Genomic DNA, 22596 nt, shown 5'->3' with positions numbered 1-22596 from the left:
AATAGTCTACCTCTTTATAATTTTTAAATAATTAAATCAAATTATTATATTTTAGGAGAGCCTTTCTAATTTAAAATTTTAAAAATTTTAAAAAACTTAAATAAAAAAATTTCATTTAAGGGGCATGCTGAGTTTTGTTATTTGTTACATACAAATTGTTGAGCTATTAATTATATAGATGAACGATTTAACTGCAAAGTTTAATAATTTTATTGAAATGGACTAAGTTGAAAAGTTTGATAGATTAAAGTAGAAGAAAAAAGATTTCAAAATTGATAAAGAAATAAAGAAATTCTAATATATAATTAATTTACTTGTTAAATTAAAAAACATTTGTGTTCTCCCCTTGCTATTCTTTCCCTTTATATAGAGCCCTCCCCTCCCCTCCCCTCCCCTCCTCTCCCTCAAACTCGAACAAATAATTGCTTCTCTCTCCCTCAAAAGTCAGCAATAAATCAAATATAGTCAAAAGCAATGGAACAAAATCCACCAGTGATAGCCAAAAGAGTATGGAGCATAGTAAGAGCTGTTCTCTTCATGATGAAAAAGGGCATATTATCCAAAAGAAAGCTCATGGTTGATCTCAACATGTTGCTCAAACGCGGCAAAATAGCCAGCACCAAAGCCATTGCCAACCTCCCCATGTTCCACCGCCACCAGGTCTCTTCATCGGCGGCGGCGCCGGCCCAGGAGTACGAGTTCAGCTGCAGCAACACCCCTAACTACATCTTCCCTTTCAACATCCCCACCAAGAAGAAGAACAGCATTAACAACTACTACCACCACTTGTTCGCTTGTACCCACGCGCCTCCTACTCACGACGACGACACCGCCGCCATGAACGCCTTCAAGGTTGTCTTGGAGATGCTCAACAACAACATGGGAGTGGAAAGCGATGCTGCTGTTATTGCGGCTTCCCCTATGTTACCAGGGTTCGGACAAACTCCAGTGGTGAGACAACTTAGAATAACCGACTCTCCTTTCCCTTTAAGAGATGTTGATGAAGGTAATGGCAACGTAGATAAGGCTGCTGAGGACTTCATTAACAGGTTTTACAAGGATTTGAAGCTCCAAAATAACAACACTACTGCCTGAGTTATGACAGAACCATATCTTTGCCTCTGTTAATAATTTCCATGTTTGGAGGGAGTTGTTCATGCTTAATTTCTTTTTGGGGGGTTCTAATTTTGTTGTTGATAAAACAAATAAGAAAAGCCCTGGATTTTTCACTTATTCTTTCGTTATAAACTTCTCTATGTTAATCATGCGATCAAATATGGTTTTGGAGTTGAAAGCATTTAAGCAGCTCCTAATATCTTTAGTGGATTATTTTGGAGTATTGGAAATAATTCATGTATATTTGGTTTGTCGGTGGCAAATAAAAAGTTTTCCTTTTGCAATATATGAATATCAATATCAATCCTTAGGGTTTGAGGCAGATCTAAATTACAATGGCCGAATGGAAACCTTGATTCATCAATATGAAAAATAGCATAGCTTTTAAACCCTGAATCCCTCACTTCCAATGGAACTTCATTTTTATGTCTTTACAAATTGATACCATTCCACTAACTTAAAAGTGCACTTATATGGACCCTCTCCCTAAAAGACAAACAAAATAAAAACCCCTATTCCTATTCCTATCCCTCTCCCTCTCACTTTTGCTTTTTCTTTTTCTTTTTTCTTTTTGTTCCAAAGTTTAGCCAGAAAAAAACAAACTATAATTGAGTTCTGCTCTTGTTTATTTTGAAATTTGGATTTACAGTAATATAGAAAAGTTAGAACAATAAATATGATTAGTGCGATTTAAATACAGGTCACATTTAAGACAGTAACTACTTTTAAAAATCAAGCCATCATATGAGGTTCATATATTTATTTTAATTTAAAATATTATATTTATATAAAATTTTATAATTCAGATTATATAAAATTTAAATAATTAATATATATTCAAATTATTATGAGAAACAATAATGAAAAAGAATGTACAGAATCTCTTGCTTTAATAATAAATGTAGGTATAAAAATTTAAATTCTATCCCAGACAGTTGTATTTCCCCATCCAATTATATATATGGGATGAAAGTTGGAAAGATGTTGATTGAGGAAAGTAGAATCCAGCCAAGTGTGGTGCATCAGATCAGATTAATTTTGGTTACAGTTTATTGGATAAGGAGATGCGAAAATCACATATTCCTTAAATTAATTCAAAAAGTAAAATATATGGAAGCTAGTAGTATACTAATTTTCATCAATTTAATAATAAATGTGAAGCATGCGTGCCATATCTACTCTATATATTATACATACTATAGTATATGTGTTTTTTATTATACATATCTATATTTTTTTTATAAGGATGATTTGAACACATTAATTTTAAAGAAGATGGACATTCGACCAATAGGCTAATATCAATGCATTAGAATTTATACATTTTTAAATTCTTTGTTTTGTTTTTTTAATATAATATTAAATTTTAATTTTAATGTTTATCATTTTTATTACATTAATCCTGTAACACCCCATATCCGTATTCAATGTTGAAACAGGGTTTGAGGCATTACTGGACTTACCACACAAACAATCATACAATTCCGAGCCATAAATTTCCGTCCAAATTAAAACCATTTACAATTAATCATAAAGTCCGTAATACGAGCCTACGAGGCCCGAAATATGCTTTGGGAGTGGTCCGGGAATAAACCGAGAACTTTAGAAATTTTTACAAAACTTAGAAAATTTTTGCACTTAACAGGGTCACGTGCCCGTGTAGATATAGGACACGCCCGTGTGATTAGGCCGTATGGTCACACACGCTCGTGTCCCGACCCCGTGTAACTCTCTGACTTGTAACTCATGAACAAATTGGGATCACACGGCCAAGTCACACGCCCGTGTGCTAAACCGTGTAGAAAATTAATTTTCATAAAATAGGTGCAGACTTCACACGGCCAGGGCACACGCCTGTGTTCGAGGCCATGCCGTCCACACAGCTGAGGTACACGCACGTGTGCTCAATTCTGAGCATTCTGTTTCTCAAAATTAAGGTGCAGGGGACACACGGCCAAAACAGATGCCCATGGGATAGGCTATGTGTCACATACAGCCAGGACACACGCCCGTGTGTCTACCTGTGTGAACAAAATAAAGGCTATTTACCAAGCCATTTGCCACCTTTATTCATACATACACATACACCAATTCAATGGCATAAAACATAATATACTTGGGCAACCAAAACACCCACAATTATAGCCAACACATGCCAATACAATAGCAACATCTATCATACTCACAACATTTATTATGCCCTAAATCAATCATGCAAATTTCACATTCATTAAGCCTTAATTTACTGCTTTCAAGACACCTAATTGTACACAAATTTATCATCTCCTCAATATATCACATTTCCAAACATTTCACATTCATGCTATGAATCACGTTCCATTATTCACCAAGCATACCATGACCATATCACCAAAGACATTGGCACATATATGAATATACTTAGGCTTACAACCACATTAGCCAAAATAAGCTAATTTACACGGCCAAATACCAAATCAAGCATTTGACTATTACAAGCCAATACATCGGCTAAAATCATAATGACACATATAACAAAATGATCAAGTCCCTACACATGCCATACTTTTAAAATACTAAGATCACCAATACCCCAAACTGAGAGTTTGATAGTGTGATTTGAATCTCCGACAATCTCCGATCCGAGTTAGCTTGGCGACCCTATATAACATGGAAAAATAAACGTAGTAAGCTATATAGCTTAATAAGCTTGTATGCAAGAAATAAGCAACCTTACCATGCATATAACATTTAAATATTATAACATAATTAAATGTAAATTTACCATAGTCTTATGATCATAACTCATTCTACCACAAACTTACCTCATATTCACCGTTTCAAGCATTTAATAAACATGAGCTTTATGTACATACCTGAACCATCTTGAAATGAATTTACACATATTCTCATCTTTGACATACTCATGAACCACTCGAAATAATAATGTCGGATACTCGGGATTTTTGCACACTAAGTGCTACATACACAGCCAATGCTACCTCAATATCAAATCACATAATCACTCACTATCGAGCTATCGACGGGCTTGCTCACACAAGTTGTCAAGTATCCGCAGCATATGTCGGTATACTCAGCCACCAGTTGGACGTACAAGACCAGCACCCGGATCACATAATCACATAACACATAATGACCCTAGTGACATGTCACTTGTATCCTAATCTATTCCTAAGGTTCAACGAGACTTCTCACTTGCCGAATCATCGTCGAACTCATTCGTAGAATTATACTCATTCATATAATCAAACATACAATTCATGCAATATGAAAGCATTTAAATACAATTATTCTAAAACTTATTTTTAACATACGAACTTACCTCGGTACAAAATGGCTAATAGTTTGATTTAGTTTACAACCTTGTTCTTTCCCCAGTCTAGGTCAAAACCTCTTCTTTCTTGATCTATAATATCAAATTTAACTCATTCAATCATCACATTATTCAATTTAATCCCAAAAACACCTTATGGCAAAAATTACATTTTTGCCCCTAACTTTTCAACTTTTTCCATTTTAGTTCCTAGGCTCGTAAAATGATTTTCATTCAATTTCATCACACCCAAGCTTAGTCGAACCTATTCCTTGCTCATAATAGTCCATATTTTTCATTTATTCATATTATTACACATATTTTACAACTTTTACAAATAGGTCCCTATTTGACATTTTCATCAATCACTTGGTAAATGTTGTTTATCTAACACCAAACATGCATTTTCTACCATTAAACATCAAAATACACAAATATTTAACATGGGTAAAATTTTAGACTTTGATTTTCCTTCAAATTAGTCCTTGAAATAGTTAGATTAGGTTGAGACAACTTCAAAAACATAAAAATCATTAAAAACGAGACAAAGATGAACTTACAATCGAGCTTGGAAGCTTGGCCAAAACCTTAGCTATGGTGACCCTTGGAATTCGGCTATGGGGGATGAAATTAGAAAGATGAACATCTTTTTCTTGTTTTATTTTGTCTTTATTAACCAAATGACCAAAATGCCCTTAATGCCAAACTTTGAAATTTCACCTAACCATGTCCATTTTTATCCAACTTAGAGTATAACGGTCTAATTACCATTTAAGGACCTCTAATTTAAAATTTTATAGCAATTAGATACCTCTAGCTTCTAGAACACATATTTTGCACCTATTGTAATTTAGTCCTATTAATTAAATTGGACACTCAATCGATAAAAATTTAACAAATTTTTCACACAATTATTCAATCATACTGTAGACCTTAACATAATAATAAAATTAATATTTCTACTTCGAATTTGTGGTCTCGAAACCACTGTTACGATTTGACCCAAAAATGGGCTGTTACAACTCTCCCCCGCTTTAGGGATTTTCATCCCTGAAAATCTTACTAGAAAAGAGGTTTGGTTACTGTTTTCTCATAATTTCTTCGGTTTCCTACGTAGCTTCTTCGACCCCATGTCTATGCCATAAAACTTTCACTAGGGCTATATTTTTATTTCTCAACTGTTTAACTTCTCGAGCTAGGATCTTGATCGGTTCTTCACCATAAGTCATGTCGGGTCAAATCTCAACCTCAGTTGGTGAAATCACATGAGAGGGATCTGATCGATATCATAGCAACATAGACACATGAAACACATTGTGGATTCTCTCTAATTCCGACGGTAAAGCTAGCCGATAAACCACTGGTCCTATCCTTTCAATAACCTCATACGGACCAATAAAGAGCGGACTCAGCTTGCCTTTGCGACCAAATCTAAGAATTTCCTTTCACGAAGACACTTTTAGAAATACCTTATCACTGACTTGCAATTCAATTTCCTTTCGTTTTAGATCCGCGTATGATTCCTGTCTATCCATAGCTGCTTTCAAACAATCATAAATTATTTTCACTTTTTCTTTGGTTTCTCTAACCAAATCAACCCCGTGAATCTGTCTCTCACTGAGCTCGGTCTAGTACAAAGGAGTTCGAGGCTTGCGACCTTATAATGCCTCATACAGTGCTATCTTTATACTCGACTGAAAACTGTTGTTATAAGTAAATTCGACTAAAACTAGATATTTCTCCCAACTACCTTCGAACTCTAAAACACAACAGCGAAGCATATCTTCGAGTACCTGAATTGTCCTTTCAGATTGACCGTCGGTCTGCGGATGAAATGCTGTACTAAAATGCAACTTTGTGCCCAAAACCTCTTGTAACTTCTTCCAAAATCGAGACGTAAACCTCGGATCTCTATCCGAAACAATAGAAATAGGCATTCCATGCAATCTAACAATTTCAGCAATGTACAATTCAACTAGCTTATCAAGTGAATAGTCGGTACATACCGAAATAAAATGCACCAATTTTGCCAATCTATCAATAACGACCTAAACAACATCTTTCTTATTCGGAGTCAGAGGTAATCCAGTGACGAAATCCATCATAATTTTGTCCCATTTCCACCCAGGAATCATCACATTCTGAAGTAAACCCAAAGGTACTTGGTGTTCGGCCTTTACTTGTTGACAAATCAAACATCTCGCTATGAATTCAGAAATATCTCGTTTCATACCTGACCACCAATACAATTTCTTCAAATCATTATTCATTTTCATACTTCCTAGGGGAACAAACAGGAAACTACTATATGCCTCGTGAAGAATTTTCTAAATAAGCTCGATATCTTTCGGTAAACAAATCCTACCTCGAAACATCAAACAATCATCAGCCCCAATTTGAAAACTAGTCGATTCGCACTGAACTCTTTTAGCTTGAAGTTCTTTGTCACTTTTCTGAGCTTCACAAATTTACTGAAGAAATATCGGCCAAGCTTTCAACTCAGCTATAATCAAGCCATCATTAGATAAAGTCAGTCGCGTATTCATTACTCTCAAAGCAAACAAAGATTTCCTACTCAAAGCATCAACGACTACATTTTCCTTTCTCGGATGATAATTGACTACTAATTTATAGTCTTTCAACAACTTGAGTCATCTTTGTTGTCTCAAATTCAAATCCTTTTGAGTCATTTACGATCAGTAAATATGCGACACTTCTCACCGAATAAATGGTGTCGCCAAATATTTAAAGCAAACACAATGCCTCGATGAAAATCAATTTTCCCTCTTGCATAAGCTATCACTTTTCCCTCTTGCATCAACACACATCCAAGACTGTTCAATGACGCATAGATGAAAGTCACAAACTCTTTTCCTGACTCAAGTTGCACTAATACTAGTGCCTCAGTTAACAATGCTTTCAACTGTTCAAAACCTTTTGGCATTTCTCCGACCACTCGAACTTAATATTTTTCTGTAACAACTTTGTCATAGGTGTAGCAATCATCGAAAATCCTTTAACAAAATGTCGATAATACCCGGCTAAGCCCAAAAAGCTTCTAACCTTGGATACATTTCTCAGCAGTTGCCAATCAACAATTGTCGAAATCTTACTCAGATAAACTCTTATACCTTTCGCTGAGACAATATGCCCCAAAAATCTGACTTCTTAGAGCCAAAACTCACTTTTTCTGAATTTAGCAAACAAATTCTTATCTCTCAAAGTCTGCAATACAATTCTTAAATGTTCGGCATGCTCAAACTCATCTCGAGAAAAAATCAAAATCTCATCAATAATACAACTACAAACTAAATACAGTCGGAAGATCCGATTAATTAAATCCATGAAAACAGCAGGAGCATTAGTTAATCCAAAAGGCTTAACAAGAAATTCATAGTTCCTATACCTCGTTTTAAATGTGATTTTCGGCACATCCGAGTCTTTAACTCTCAGCTAATAATAATTAGATCTCAAATCTATCTTCGAGAATACTGTTGCCCATTTCAACTGGTCAAACAAATCATCAATCCTCGGTAACATATACTTGTTATTTATCATAACCTTGTTGAGTTGGTGATAGTCGATACAATGTCTCATGGATTCGTCTTTCTTCTTGACAAATAACATTGGTGCACCTTAGGGAGAAAAACTCAGTCTCGCAAAACCCTTATCTACCAACTCTTGCAACTGAGTTTTCAATTCTTTCAATTCAGTCAGAGCCATTCTATATGGAGCTATCGATATTGGTGTAATCCCCAGTACCAAATCAATAGCAAACACCACCTCTAACCGGTGGTAACCCTGGAAACTCTTCTGGGAACATGTTCGGATATTCACAAACTACCGACACAGATTTGATCTTCAATTCAGACACCTTAGCATTTAGTACATACACTAGAAATGCTTCACAACCCTTTCTTACATATCTTTGAGCTGACATTGACAAAATCACAATAGGCAATTCACCCGACTCATCCGACTCAACCTGAAGAGTTTCATTGTTTTAACATTTCAATTCAATAACCTTTTGTCTACAATTCACTACAACATCATGTAGAGTCAACCAATCCATTGCAAGTATCACATCAAACTCATCAAATGGAAAAAGCATTAAGTTAGTCAGAAAATACTGACCCCGAATCATTAAAGGACAACTATTGTAAACTTTATCAACTAGAACATGTTTGCCTAGGGGGTTTGACACCTTAATCACAAACTCAGTAGACTCAACAGACAAATTCTTATTAGATACCAAATTCATGCAAATATAGGAATAAGTCGATCTAGGATCAATTAATGCAATTACATTAGTAACATAAAGAGAAAATATACCAGTTATCACTTTAGCGGAGGATGCATCCTCGTGAGCACGAATAGTATAAGCTCTCGCAAGTGTTCTAGCTTCCGATCTCATAGCTGAGTCTTTGGATATTCCTCTACTAATGGTCTTGTTTCCAATATTTCTCATTGTTCTCCCTTTAGCAGCAATGTTACTCAATCTTGCATTCTAAAAATTATCTTTGTCAGCCATTTCAAAGTAGTCTCAGATAAAGTGATCTTAGGAGCCACATTTGAAGCAAGTCCGGTTATTCATCCTACATTCACCAGGATGTCATCTACCGCAGTGCTGACATTCAGGCTTATTAGACCTAGCATTACCTACGCTCGTTATGGATGTAGTTTGGGCCTTAGAACTCGAATATTGCTTTCCACGATCTTTGTTGGGATGCCCGACTGAAGCATTAGAGTGAGCATACAAATCTCTCGATTTCTTTGAAAAAGATTGAAATGACTTATTCATAGTCCTCTTTATAGAATCTCTAGCCTCAAACTCATCTTTTCTCTTTTCCTTACTTAACTCTTCAGCTTTGCAAGCTCGTTTGAATAGCACAACTGTAACAGCCCGTTTTTGGTCAAATCGAAATAGTGGTTTTGGGACCAAAAATTTAAGGTCGAAAAAAATTATTTTAATATTATTTTAAGTGTTTAAAGCAGATAGCATGTATGTTTGAAAGTTTCGTTAAGTAATTTTATCGTTTGAATGCTTAATTCGGTAAAAAGGACTAAATCGCGTAAAGCGTAAAACTTGAGTTCTAATAGTTAAAGGTGTCTAATAGCTATAGAACCTTAAAGTAGAGGTCCTTATGTGGTAAATAAACCATTTTTAATGTTATTGGACAAAGATGGACATGCGTAAATGAATTTTGATGAATTAAGTTAAAGGTTAATTTAGTAATTTGGTTTGTTAAAGGTTATAATAATAAAACAAATTAGGTATCATCTTCCACTAGTATTTTAGAAACTGAAATTGAGGAAGAATGGTAGCCATGGGGGTTTGAAGTTTCAAAAACCTTGTTTTCTTTGATTAGGTATGCAATTTCAATCCGTTTTTGATGATTTCTTATGTTTTTGAGATTGTTGCAACTAGTACTAGCTAGCCCAGTGACTATTTTGCAAAACTATTAAAGATTTTGAAAGTTATCATTGATGAATATGTATGAGTTTTGATATTTGATGATAGATTATGATTATTTATTATGAATTATACAAGTTTTGTTAAGTGATTTTTGAGAAAAATGCAAAATAGGGATTAAATTGAGAAATATGTAAATTTTATGGTTAAAAATTTGAAATAATGAGAATTATGCGCTGATATGGATATAGTGATAATTTGGCTAATTTGGATATGATTAAAATTACATGAATTTTCATTTTATGAGTTAAGGACTAAATTATAAAAATGTGAAACAATAGGGGCAAATGTGTAAAAGTGCTTTAAAGTGTATTTTGGACTAAATTGAATAGAGAGATTATTAAATAAGTCAATTTTGAATATGATTAGATCAAGAAAGGAGAAATACAGACTTAAAACGAGGAAAGAACAAAGTTACGGAATAGTTGACCGGATTCACCGTTTTAGCAACCAAGGTAAGTTCGTATATTATAAGTTTTAATATAAATGTATTTCATATGCTTTGATATTGTATAATTGTGAATACAAGACTATAGATATGATCAATAGTGATTCGACGATGATTCGACAATGATTCAATGGTATTTGGCATTCGAAATCCTGGTTGAACCTTAGAATAGTTTAGGATACTAGTGACATGTCATTAGGGATTACAGTGGGTTGACTTCGGGCCATGATATATCACTTTGTGTGTGAGACAAACTGATTTGGCTTCGGGCCATGCATATCAGCTGATTTGGCTTTGGGCCATGATATTACCTGGACACACACTTGTGTGTCTACCCGTGCGGACAAAATAAAGGCTATTTACGAAGTCATTTGCCACCTTATTCATACATACACAGACACCAATTCAATGGCATAAAACATAATATACTTAGGCAACCCAAACACCCACAATTATGGCCAACACATGCCAATACAATAGCAACATCTATCATACTCACAACATTTATTATGCCCTAAATCAATCATACAAATTTCACATTCATTAAGCCTTAATTTACTGCTTTCAAGACACCTAATTGTCCAAAAATTTATCATCTTCTCAATAAATCACATTTCCAAACATCTCACATCCATGCTATAAATCATGTTCTATTATTCACCAAGCATACCATGACCATATCACTAAAGACATTGGCACATATATGAATATACTTAGGCTTACAACCACGTTAGCCAAAATAAGCTAATTTACACTGCCAAATACCAAATCAAGCATTTGACTATTACAAGCCAATACATCAGCTAAAATCATAATGACACATATAACAAAATGACCAAGTCCCTATACATGTCATACTTTTAAAATACTAAGATCATCAATACCCCAAAATGAGAGTTTGATAGTGTGAATCGAATCTCCGAAGATCTCTGATCCGAGTTAGCTTGGAGACACTATAAAACATGAAAAAATAAATGGATTAAGCTATATTTCTTAGTAAGCTCGTATACAAGAAATAAGCAACCTTACCATGCATATAGCATTTAAATATTATAACATAATTAAATGTAAATTTACCATAGTCTCATGATCATAACTCATTCTACCACAAACTTACCTCATATTCACCGTTTCAAGCATTTAATAAACATGAGCTTTATTTATGTACATACCTGAATCATCTGGAAATGAATTTACACATACTCTTATCTTTGACATACCCGTGAACCAATTGGAATAATAATGTCGGATACTCGGGATTTTTGCACACTAAGTGCCACATATGTAGCCAATGCTACCCCAATCTCATATCACATAATCGCTCGCTCTCAAGCTATCGACGGGCCTACTCACACAAGCTGTCAAGTTCCGCAACATATGCCGGTATACTCAGCCACCGGTAGGATGTACAAGACCAGCACCCGGATCACATAATCACATAACACATAATGTTGCGAATTATAGATCAAGTGACATGTCACTTGTATCCTAATCTATTCCTAAGGTTCAACGGGACTTCTCACTTGCCGAATTGACATCGAACTTGTTCGTAGAATTATACTCATTCACATAATCAAACATACAATTCATGCAATATTACATCATTTAAGTGCAATTATTCTAAAACTTATTTTTAACGTACGAACTTACCTCGGTACAAAATGACTAGTTTGATTTAGTTTACAACCTTGTTCTTTCCCCGGTCTAGGTCAAAACCTCTTCTTTCTTGATCTATAATATCAAATTTAACTCATTCAATCATCACATTATTCAATTTAATCCCCAAAACACCTTATGGAAAAAATTACATTTTTGCCCCTAAGTTTTCAACTTTTTACATTTTAGTCCTTAGGCTCGTAAAATGATTTTCATTCAATTTCATCACACTCAAGCTTAGTCGAACCTATTCCTTTCTCATAATAGTCCAAATATTTCATATATTCATATTTTTACACACATTTTATAGCTTTTACAAATAGGTCCCTATTTGACATTTTCATCAAAAATCACTTGGTAAATGTTGTTTATCTAACACCAAACATGCATTTTCTACCATTAAACATCAAAATACACAAATATTTTACATGGGTAAAATTTTAGACTTTGATTTTCTTTCAAATTAGTCCTTGAAATAGTTAGATTAGGTTGAGACAACTTCAAAAACATAAAAATCATTAAAAAGGGGACAAAGACGAACTTACAATTGAGCTTGGAAGCTTGGCCAAAACCTTAGCTATGGTGACCCTTGGAATTCGGCTATTGGGGATGAAATTAGAAAGATGAACATCTTTTATTTGTTTTATTTTGTCTTTATTAACCAAATGACCAAAATGCCCTTAATGCCAAACTTTGAAATTTCACCTAACCATGTCCATTTTTGTCCAACTTAGTGTATAATGGTCTAATTACTATTTAAGGACCTCCAATTTAAAATTTTATAGCAATTAGACATCTCTAGCTTCTAGAACACATATTTTGCACATATTGTAATTTAGTCCTATTAATCAAATTGGACACTCTATCGATAAAATTTATTAACGAAATTTTCACAAAATCATCCAATCATACTGTAGACCTTAAAGTAATAATAAAATTAACATTTCTACTTCGGATTTGTGGTCCCGAAACCATTGTTCCAATTTGATCCAAAAGCGGGCTGTTGCAAATGCCAACCTTTAGATTTTAATAAAATTAGATGATTTATTTGATTATTATTCCTAATTTAATATAAATATATGCATGTGTGCACAAGGGCAAAACCATTTTTTGAGGAGAGGCAGAATTAAGTGGTATTGTAAGACCCCTAACTCGTCTTCGTCGTCGAATTAGGATTATAGAATATTACTCTACAAACTAAACAATTAACTTCAAAAGAAAACACTTAAGCAATTTAAATATCAACCTTCAATACATCAACAAAATTAATGAATAGATACAATTACAACCTTAATACGAGCCTACGGGACCCTAAAAATAGTTTGGAAATGTTCGGGGGTCATTTTGACACAAAACAGAAAATTTTGGAAACAAGGGTCACACGACCATGTGGCCAGGCCATGTGACATAGCCCAGACCGTGTGAGCATTCGAAGACAGGACACACGGCTATGTCCCAGCCCATATGAGTATTCGAAATAGGGCTAATCGACCGTGTCTTAGGCTGTGTGCCTAACCCTGTGTGCATTTGATGTTGGGTCACACGACCGTGTCGCTGGCTGTGTGACAAACTATTTGGAACACACGGCTATGTTGTAGATCGTGTGAAACCTGCACTTAAAAATAATAAGACACACGGCCGTGTGACACGCTCGTGTCTCAGGCTGTGTGCCACATAAAAGCTTTCAAAACAAGGCAATTTTTCACATATTACTTATGTACCAATCTAAACATAAAACTAATCATTTACATACGATAAAACCTTATCCAACAAGCTTAAAATATGTTAAATCATTCAATCTAAGTGCCTAACCAATGTGCCCTCATTGGCACCACAATTCAATAATCCTAATAATACCAAGCAAAGGCTATGCTATCTTGACATAAGCATATACCAATTGTCTTACGCTAAAGCTCAAGAAACAAACATTGACTCTTGTCAAAACTTACCATTCCTCTTCCCATCTAAAACATATTCATCCATATCATAATTCAAACACATTATGAGGTCTAATTCAAGTGATTAGCTAACACAACAAAACCATAATACACCAAGATCTAAAATATGATTTCTTATAAGCTATCACAAACATAAGAATCAATTCAACTGTAACACCCCGAACCCGAGACCGTCGCCGGAGTCGAACACGAGGTGTTAACAGACTTCAAACCACTTATTTGACATTTCCCAGACAAGCTGCCAATCTGCGTACTAGTCGCTTTAAAAATCATATCTTGAGTTCTGAAACTCGAAATCCAGTTCCGTAAATTTTCCCTGGAACTAGACTCATATACCTATATGGTAGAATTTTTGTAGAATTTTTGGTCGGGCCAATTAGTACAGTTTATTAGTCAAAGTCTCCCATGTTACAGAGATCGACTACACTGACCTTTGCGCATTACGACTTGGATATCTCCCTGCACAGAGCTTCAATACTGATGACGTTTGTTTCTATAGGAACTAGACTCAGAGAGGAATCTTTACATATATGGTATGACTCCTAATTATCTCTGGTTAATTTATAATGAATTTCCAAAGTCGAAACAGGGAATCCAGAAACCGTTCTGGCCCTGTCTCACGAGAACCTGAATATCTCTTAACATACTGTCCATATGATCATTTCGTTACTTCTATATGAAAATAGACTCATCGATATTCGATTACATAATTTATTCATTAATTAATTCCACTCCTACTATTTTTAGTGATTTTTCAATCTCACGTCACTGCTGCTGCCAGCATCTGTTACGAAAGCAACTATGCCTATTTCGTGATTTCTCCTTGATCTAACTAGTAATTCATCATACATATCACAAATTATGATCATGACTAGCCATGCCAAAGGCTAATCATTGTCGAACATCTCCCTACTACACTATTGCCATACCATGAATTTTAACACCAAAAATAATCAACCATGACATATGGCATAAAAAAAAGTCGAATTACCAAGACTTACGACCTAACGTTATAAAACCAAACCCAACCGAACATTTATGCCATTTTCGCATGGCTAAAAGTTTACATACCAAAGTTCAAACACAACATAATAGCCTATACATGCCGAAATGTTCTCCTAAGCCGACTAAGAAGAAAGTACCAAACTTGCTAGCCGGTGCGATGACTCCAATGACGGCCCGATCACGCAAAAAGAGACGAGTCCAAGAAACCTAAAATAGGTGACAAGGAAACACCGAGTGAGTATATAACTCAGTAAGTCATAAGCAATGCACTACCATCCATTAATAACATTATCACAAGAGGAAGCAAGATGGAACGAGGCTAGTTACTCCATCCATACCGAACCATACCATAGTTCCTCAAACCTATCGGTTCAATCTCATACCAAGTCATGCATTCACATTCCATATACTAATCAATAGGACATTTGAGGCATTTTCAAACATCATTTTATTTTCGTTACCATCATACAACTAAACGACCTTTCTCCTATTCCACGATAAATCTTATGTACGTGACTTCAATTATAATTGTCACATAGGTTCAAACTTACCAAGCTCAACTTCAAATATAAACATAGCGCCTAGTAGTCACGAACTCAAGGTACTTACCCGATCCGCTGTCCGTGATCAACTCAATAATGTCGCACACTTAGTGCCCATAGTGATTCAAAAATATATATATATTAAGTCCGCACACTCAGTGCTATATAATCAACTCGCACACTTAGTGCTATATAATCAAACTCGCACACTTAGTGCTGAACAATTTAAACCCGCACACTTAGTGCCAATCTCATGATCATAAATGTTTATACCCGCACACTTAGTGCCGAGATCAACAACTCAATACATCTCACCTCTTTTCTTTTCATTCAACACTTTCATCACCACATGCATACATGTATATAAATTCATCATTCCATTCGGCATAATTACATAGACATTATGTCTATTTAGATCAATACAAAATATATGCTTGATGACTTACCTTATGTTGGGGAAAACGATTCCAACTCGGCTACTCGATGTTCTTTCCTTTGCCCTTGCTTGCCTCTCCACCTTTAACTTCTTGAGCTAAATCGATAAATTAACTAGTTTAACCATTTTGCTAAATATTTATATCAAAATATTAATGATTTCATAGCATAGGAGACACATGGCCAATTCTTATCTTTCTACCCCATGCTTTTGAACTATTTGGTTAACAACCATATACTATCACCCTATTGTCGATAATCCAATCAAGGATAGTATCACAATTGTGTACACCCATATAGCCGAATGTGCAAGATTAAATTCAACATCACCTATATACTTAATTAGATGGCCGAATATACCAAATTAAACTCAACATTAAATGTCACAAGAACCCTAATCTAATTTGCAAATTGCTTGGCCAAAGACTCACAAGTGCCTTATCTATAACCTATTCGGCCTTACTACCTAAACTTAGCCTTTCGTACATTTATATCTAATGTCATAGAGATGCCAAATCCTTAAGTGTTCCAACATCTAACTTACTCAATTCAACACATCGAACAACATTTATACCGATTTTGCTAGCACACAAGCCTTTGGCCGAATGTCATTAACCTCTAGTCACCTAAATTTTTATTCTTTAAAACTCATCCAACACTACATTCGGCACCTCCAACCTATAATTTAGATATTCTCAAGTTCATTCACAAGTACATTTATATGACACATATATCATTAACATTTTTCAACATGAATCTATAACATGACCGAATACTCATGCACATACATACATAAAGAGAACTCAAATAACACCCAAAAATCTCCTTTCCAAAGTGCATATAAACCCATACATACGGCAACTTCCATTCTTATCTCCCAACAATGAATTCATGAATTTAGCTATGGGTTAACTAGACTATACACTTATCAACTTAATCTCAACATCAATTAGAATAAACTCACCATGCATACCTTTCCTTTGAACTAGCCATGGCCGAATGCCTTGGTTTCTTTTTTCAATCTTTCCTTTCTCAATTTCGGCAATGAAGGAGATGAAAGATGAGCCTTCCTTCCTCTTTGTTTTCTTTACTTTATTTCACTAATATTATTTTTTTCTCACATTATGCCATTTCTTATTTTAATAACTAATTAAACATATATATTTGCCCATCAACACCCATCTTGGCCGGCCACTATAAAGAAAATTGGGCAATTTGACATGCAAGTCCACCCTTGTGTTGACATGCACTAATAAACCATTTAAAATTAGTCTATCATATTTCACCATGTCTCATATTGATCCCTATTTAATAATTTCTCATGCAATTGGCAAAAATTAGGGAATGAAACGTCGACATATGCATGTACACACATAATAAGCATAGAATATAACAATTAATTATTTTTACGACTCGGTTTTGTGGTCCCGAAACCACTTCCCGACTAGGGTCAATTTTGGGCTGTCACATCAACAGTCCAACCAATACCACATATATACACATAACCAAACATATACAAATTTACCTACTATATGTCACATAGGCCAAAGCAAAATACTTCCAACTAGCCATAATTTGACCATTTCCATCACACACATATATACATACCACAAAAGACTACTATGGTACAAATTTCACCAAAATTAACATTTTATAACTTAGGCACACTCCAAAACAAACAAAAAGACCATTCACCAACATTCAAGTTTAGGATTGTCATTGGATGTTATGTTGATGATAGATCTACTAGGTACCTAACTTGTGCACGAGAAAACAAACGTACGTTGAGTATAACTCAATGGTGTTTCCATAAATTGAGTAATTAAACATAGTAAAAGCTATTCAATTGCACAACTAAAACACAATTCAAATATTAAAAGGAAACATATGTAAATATATATTATTTATTCATCTTTTGAAACTTAATAACCAATTCAAACATAAGAAATTTCAAGTATCATCACATTTTCATTTTATACATCCAATATAAATTGTCCAAAATTCACAGCCAACTTTATTTCCATTGCCATATCCAATTTCAACACTTTTTAATTTTCCCCTATGAACATGACTCGAAGGTAGACCCATATACACAAATCCAACCAACACACCAAAGTTTGGCTCCCAAAGCCTGATAGAATAATCCGTAAAAATAAATTGCGCCCTGCGCTGGCTGGTAAAACCGACAATGAGGTGCCCAGCACTCTCTGACATGTATTTGTAAAATGTTGAACTTTTCCTATCCTATGGCATGCCAGTTATACCTGACCTTGCTTGAACAATTAATAGGGTAACGTAATTTTCAATTCCATTCATAATTCAATTCCTTAATTTCATATTGCAATTTCATTTTCAACAATACTCAATACAATCCAAGTCACAAGTAACTAATTCAACATTTCAAGTATGTCACATTAAGTCAACCTATTACTTATCTTAACTCACCATATAATGCAAATGCTCAAAACAACAATTTAAATAATTTGGATTATAGAAACACACACCGTAGTTTCTGAACTACTCATCGACAACCTTGCCTTTTCCCTTCTTACTCGAGGATTTTGGTTCAACGTTAGCTACGAATTAAACATATATAATAAATTAACAATACACAACCCAATTCACACTCAATTTTAATTTTTTACACAACATTTTCAAAAACTTTAATTTAGTCCCTAAAACCAAAGCAAATAAAATTCCAACCCCTAACTTAAACCGAATTTCCTAGAATCCCTATAGAACTTCTTACTTCTCAATTAAACCCCTAATTTCAAATTTTGTACTAATTAGTCCTTATTGTAAAAAATTGTAAACTAACTTCACAAATTAACCCAATTTCACTTCTATCCTTAAAATCTATCAAAATAACATCAAGAACTTCAATTTCTCAATAAAGGCAACTCTTATCAACCTTAACAATTCTAAAAATTTTAGCATGGGTAAGCTAACTCATGATCTTAGGGTTCCAAAAATCTAAAATTTATGCAAAAAGAACTAAAATATACTAACCAAATTGAGCTTCAAAATCTAAATACCATGGTCGAATGCTCTGTTTTTTTTCTTTTGTTTGGGTTTTTATATGCAAGAAATAAGAGAAAATGTTTTGAATTTGTTCCACTTTCTATATTTTATTATTTGGTTATGCTTTATTTTATAACTATTTACTCACAAGTTTCTTAAGTTTTAACATATATAATAATATATAATATCTATATTTCACAAAGCCATAATCGAATATTATGAAAACATAACTATAATGGCCTAATAATTATATAAGTCCTAAAAACAACTCCTATCTTATAATTTAATATCTTTTTGCACTTCTAGTTAACAACTAAATCATTAAAATTATTAAACCGAAATTAAATTCGCTACCAAAAATAACTTTGTAAATAATGAATAAAAGAAATTTTTGAGCCCGGCTTATGGGCACGGAGTCTCGAAAATACACTTACCGAACCACTCACTTTCAGGTCGTTGAAAATTTTTCCCCTTAAATAAATTTCGTCCCTGAAATTTACCTAAAAGAGGTCGTTTCTTCTGATTCCAAAGCTGCTTCCTCAATGCTATGGCAACGCCATAGAACTTTCACTAACGGAACACGTTTATTTTGTAACTCTTTCACCTCGCGAGTTAAGATTCTAATTAGTTCTTCCTCGCAATATAAGCCAAGCTGAAATCTTCTACTGAAATAACACGAGAGGATCCAAACAATATCTCCTAAGCATTGAAACATTGAAAACATCGTACACTTTTTGTAACTCTACCGGTAATGCCAAATGATACACGACAAGTCTAATTCTTTCCATGATTTCCTATGGCCCAATAAAATAGGGACTCAATTTCCCTTTTTGACCAAATCGAAGGACTTTCTTCCCCAGTGAAACCTTTAGAAACACTTTGTCACCTACTGCAAATTCGATGTCTCGACATTTCAAATCCGCATACGATTTCTGTATATTGGAAGCTATTTTCAACCTATCACGAATCACCTTTACTATATCTTCCATTTCTTGAATCAATTCTAGTCCTAAACCTTTCTTTCACTTAATTCTGACCAACAGACAGGTGTTCGATACCCATGACCATAAAAAGCTTCGTACGGAGCCATTTGAATGCTCTATTGGAAACTATTATTGTACACAAACTCAGCCAATGGTAAATAATGTTCCCAACCTGGTTTGAAATCAATTATACAGGCTCGAAGCATATCTTTAAGAATTTAAATAACACGCTCGGATTGCCCATCTGTTTGCAGGTGAAAAGTCGTGCTGAAATTAAGTCTCGTATCTAAATATTAATGCAACTATTTCCAGAATCTTGATGTGAACCAAGGATCCCGATTAGAGATAATCAATGCAGGTACACCATGTAATCTAACAATTTCTCGAATGTAAATCTCGGCAAGTTTCGAAAGTGACCAATCAATTCTAATAGTGATAAAATGCGCTCGTAAGTTAATCAATTATTACCTAAACAACATTTTTCTTATTCGGAGACAACAATAATCCTATTACAAAATCCATTGTTATACGCTTCCATTTCCATTCCAAAATAGAAATAGGCTGAAGTTATCTAATAGGAACCTGATATTCTGCCTTAACTCGTTGACAAGTTAAGCATTTAGCCACAAACTCAACTATTTCTCTTTTCATTCCATGCCACCAATATAACTCTCGTAAATCACAATACATTTTTGTTCTACTAGGGTCCAAAGCAAATGAGCTATCATAAGCTTCTCGACGTATCAAACCTTTCAAATTAGCAACAATTGGAACACAAATCTGATTACGAAACCTCAAGTAATCACAATCATCAATCCTAAAGTTTTCAAACTCAACATTCTAAACCATTTTCCTTTTTCCCATCAATTTGACATCATCTAATTGCATTCTCTAATTTGGTCAAACAACACCAGTTTAACTTTCAACTTTTCTAACAAACTATCATTTTTTCTAATGTTGAGCTGAGGGAACATCACTTACAATTCAACTTTTATTTTTCTACTCAACGCATCAACTACAACGTTAGCTTTACCAAGGTGGTAATCGATAACGAAATCATAATATTTCACAAGTTCAACCCAGTGGCACTGTCTCAAATTTAGCTCCTTTTACGTTTGGAGATATTTAAAACTTTTATGATCGATAAAAATATAACATATTTCACCATACAGGTAGTGTCTCCAGATTTTTAGATCAAAAACCACAACGACAAGCTCTAAATCATGTGTCGGGTAATTACACTAATGCGTTTCTAGCTGGTGAGACACATACGTAATCGTTTTCCCGTTTTGCATCAAAATATAGCCTAGACCATTTAAAGAAGCATCACTATATATACCACAAAATTTGTTCCTGATTCCGGCAAGGTTAGAACCCTTCAATCAACATCTATTTCAATTTCTCAAAACTTTCTAGGCATTGATCACTCCAAATAAATTGAATATTCTTTTGCAGAAGATTTATCATTGGCATAACTATCTTCGAAAATCCATTCACAAATCTTCAGTACTAACCAGCTAAATCAAGAAAACTATAAATTTTCGAAACATTTCTCTATGCTTTCCACTCAACAATGGCTTTAATCTTTTCCGGATCAACCCTAATCCCATCAACCAAAATAATATGCCACAAAAACACAACTTCAGACAACCAAAATTCGCACTTGTTAAGTTTCCCGTATAATTGCAACACTTGCAAAACAATCCAAAGATGTTGTTCATGCTCTGCTTTAGATCTTGAATAAATCAAAATGTCGTCGACGAAAACTAACCCGAGTTGATCCAAATAAGGTTGAAAAATATGGATAATAAGAACCATGAATGTCGCAGGAGCATTAGTCAACCCAAAAAGTATTACTAAAAATTCATAGTAACTGTAATGCATGCGAAATACCGTTTCTGGTACGTCACTATCTTTCACTTTCAACTGATAATAACCCAATATCAAATCAATTTAAGAAAAAAAACAAAAGCTCCCTTTAGTTGATAAAATAAATAATCAATATGAAGTTGGGGGTATCGATTCTTAATTGTCAACTTATTCAGTTTTAGGTAATCTATAAAAAGCCCTGTCGAACCATCTTTCTTTTTAACAAATAAAATAGGAACTCCCAAGGGTGATATACTAGAGCGTATAAAGCTGCGGTCCAGTAAATCTTGCAATTTCACTTTCAATTCCTTCAGCTCTGTCGGTGCCATACCATAAGGGGATATTGACATTGGAGTCGTACTAGCAGAAACTTCAAATGAAAATTCAACTTACCTATCTGGTGGTAATCCTGGTAATTCTTCTAGAAACACATCAGGGAATTCACGAACAATTCGAATCTTGCTGACTTGGCTATCATCAGAATTAAAGTTAATGACATAGGCCAACAAAGCTTCACAACCTTGATTAAGAAGTTCATTTGCTTGAACTATAGAAATGATACAAGTTAAACCACTCGTTCAGACACCGATCACCTTAATCAAGTTACCGTCGACTCTTTGAACCACAAATTTCTTTTTACAAAAATCTAAAATTACCTCATGTTCAGTGAGCTAATCCATACCCAAAATCAAATCAAAATAACCAAACGGCATAACCAACAAATCAATAAGAAAATATATATTCTAAATTTCTAGTGGGCATGCCTACATACTCAGT

The 22596-nt window shown here is 34.3% G+C and overlaps 1 protein-coding gene across 1 annotated transcript; it reads left to right on the top strand.

The window, feature by feature from the left end:
* The first annotated feature begins 384 nt into the window (after positions 1 to 384).
* Positions 385 to 1402, top strand: LOC107951914 (uncharacterized). Its single transcript, XM_016887097.2, has one exon. It carries the CDS (start codon positions 475 to 477, stop codon positions 1093 to 1095), a length of 621 nt encoding a protein of 206 aa, XP_016742586.1. The 5' UTR covers positions 385 to 474; the 3' UTR covers positions 1096 to 1402.
* The last annotated feature ends 21194 nt before the right edge of the window (positions 1403 to 22596 follow it).

This window comes from Gossypium hirsutum, chromosome A02, assembly GCF_007990345.1.
Source record: "Gossypium hirsutum isolate 1008001.06 chromosome A02, Gossypium_hirsutum_v2.1, whole genome shotgun sequence".
In the NCBI taxonomy this organism is placed as follows: domain Eukaryota; kingdom Viridiplantae; phylum Streptophyta; class Magnoliopsida; order Malvales; family Malvaceae; genus Gossypium; species Gossypium hirsutum.
Note: the sequence above shows the minus strand (reverse complement) of the source record. Positions and strands in the feature narration are given on the sequence as shown.

Excerpts from the sequence above, each read along its gene's own strand:
- LOC107951914 (XM_016887097.2), top strand. The coding sequence starts at position 475 with ATGGAACAAAATCCACCAGTGATAGCCAAAAGAGTATGGAGCATAGTA.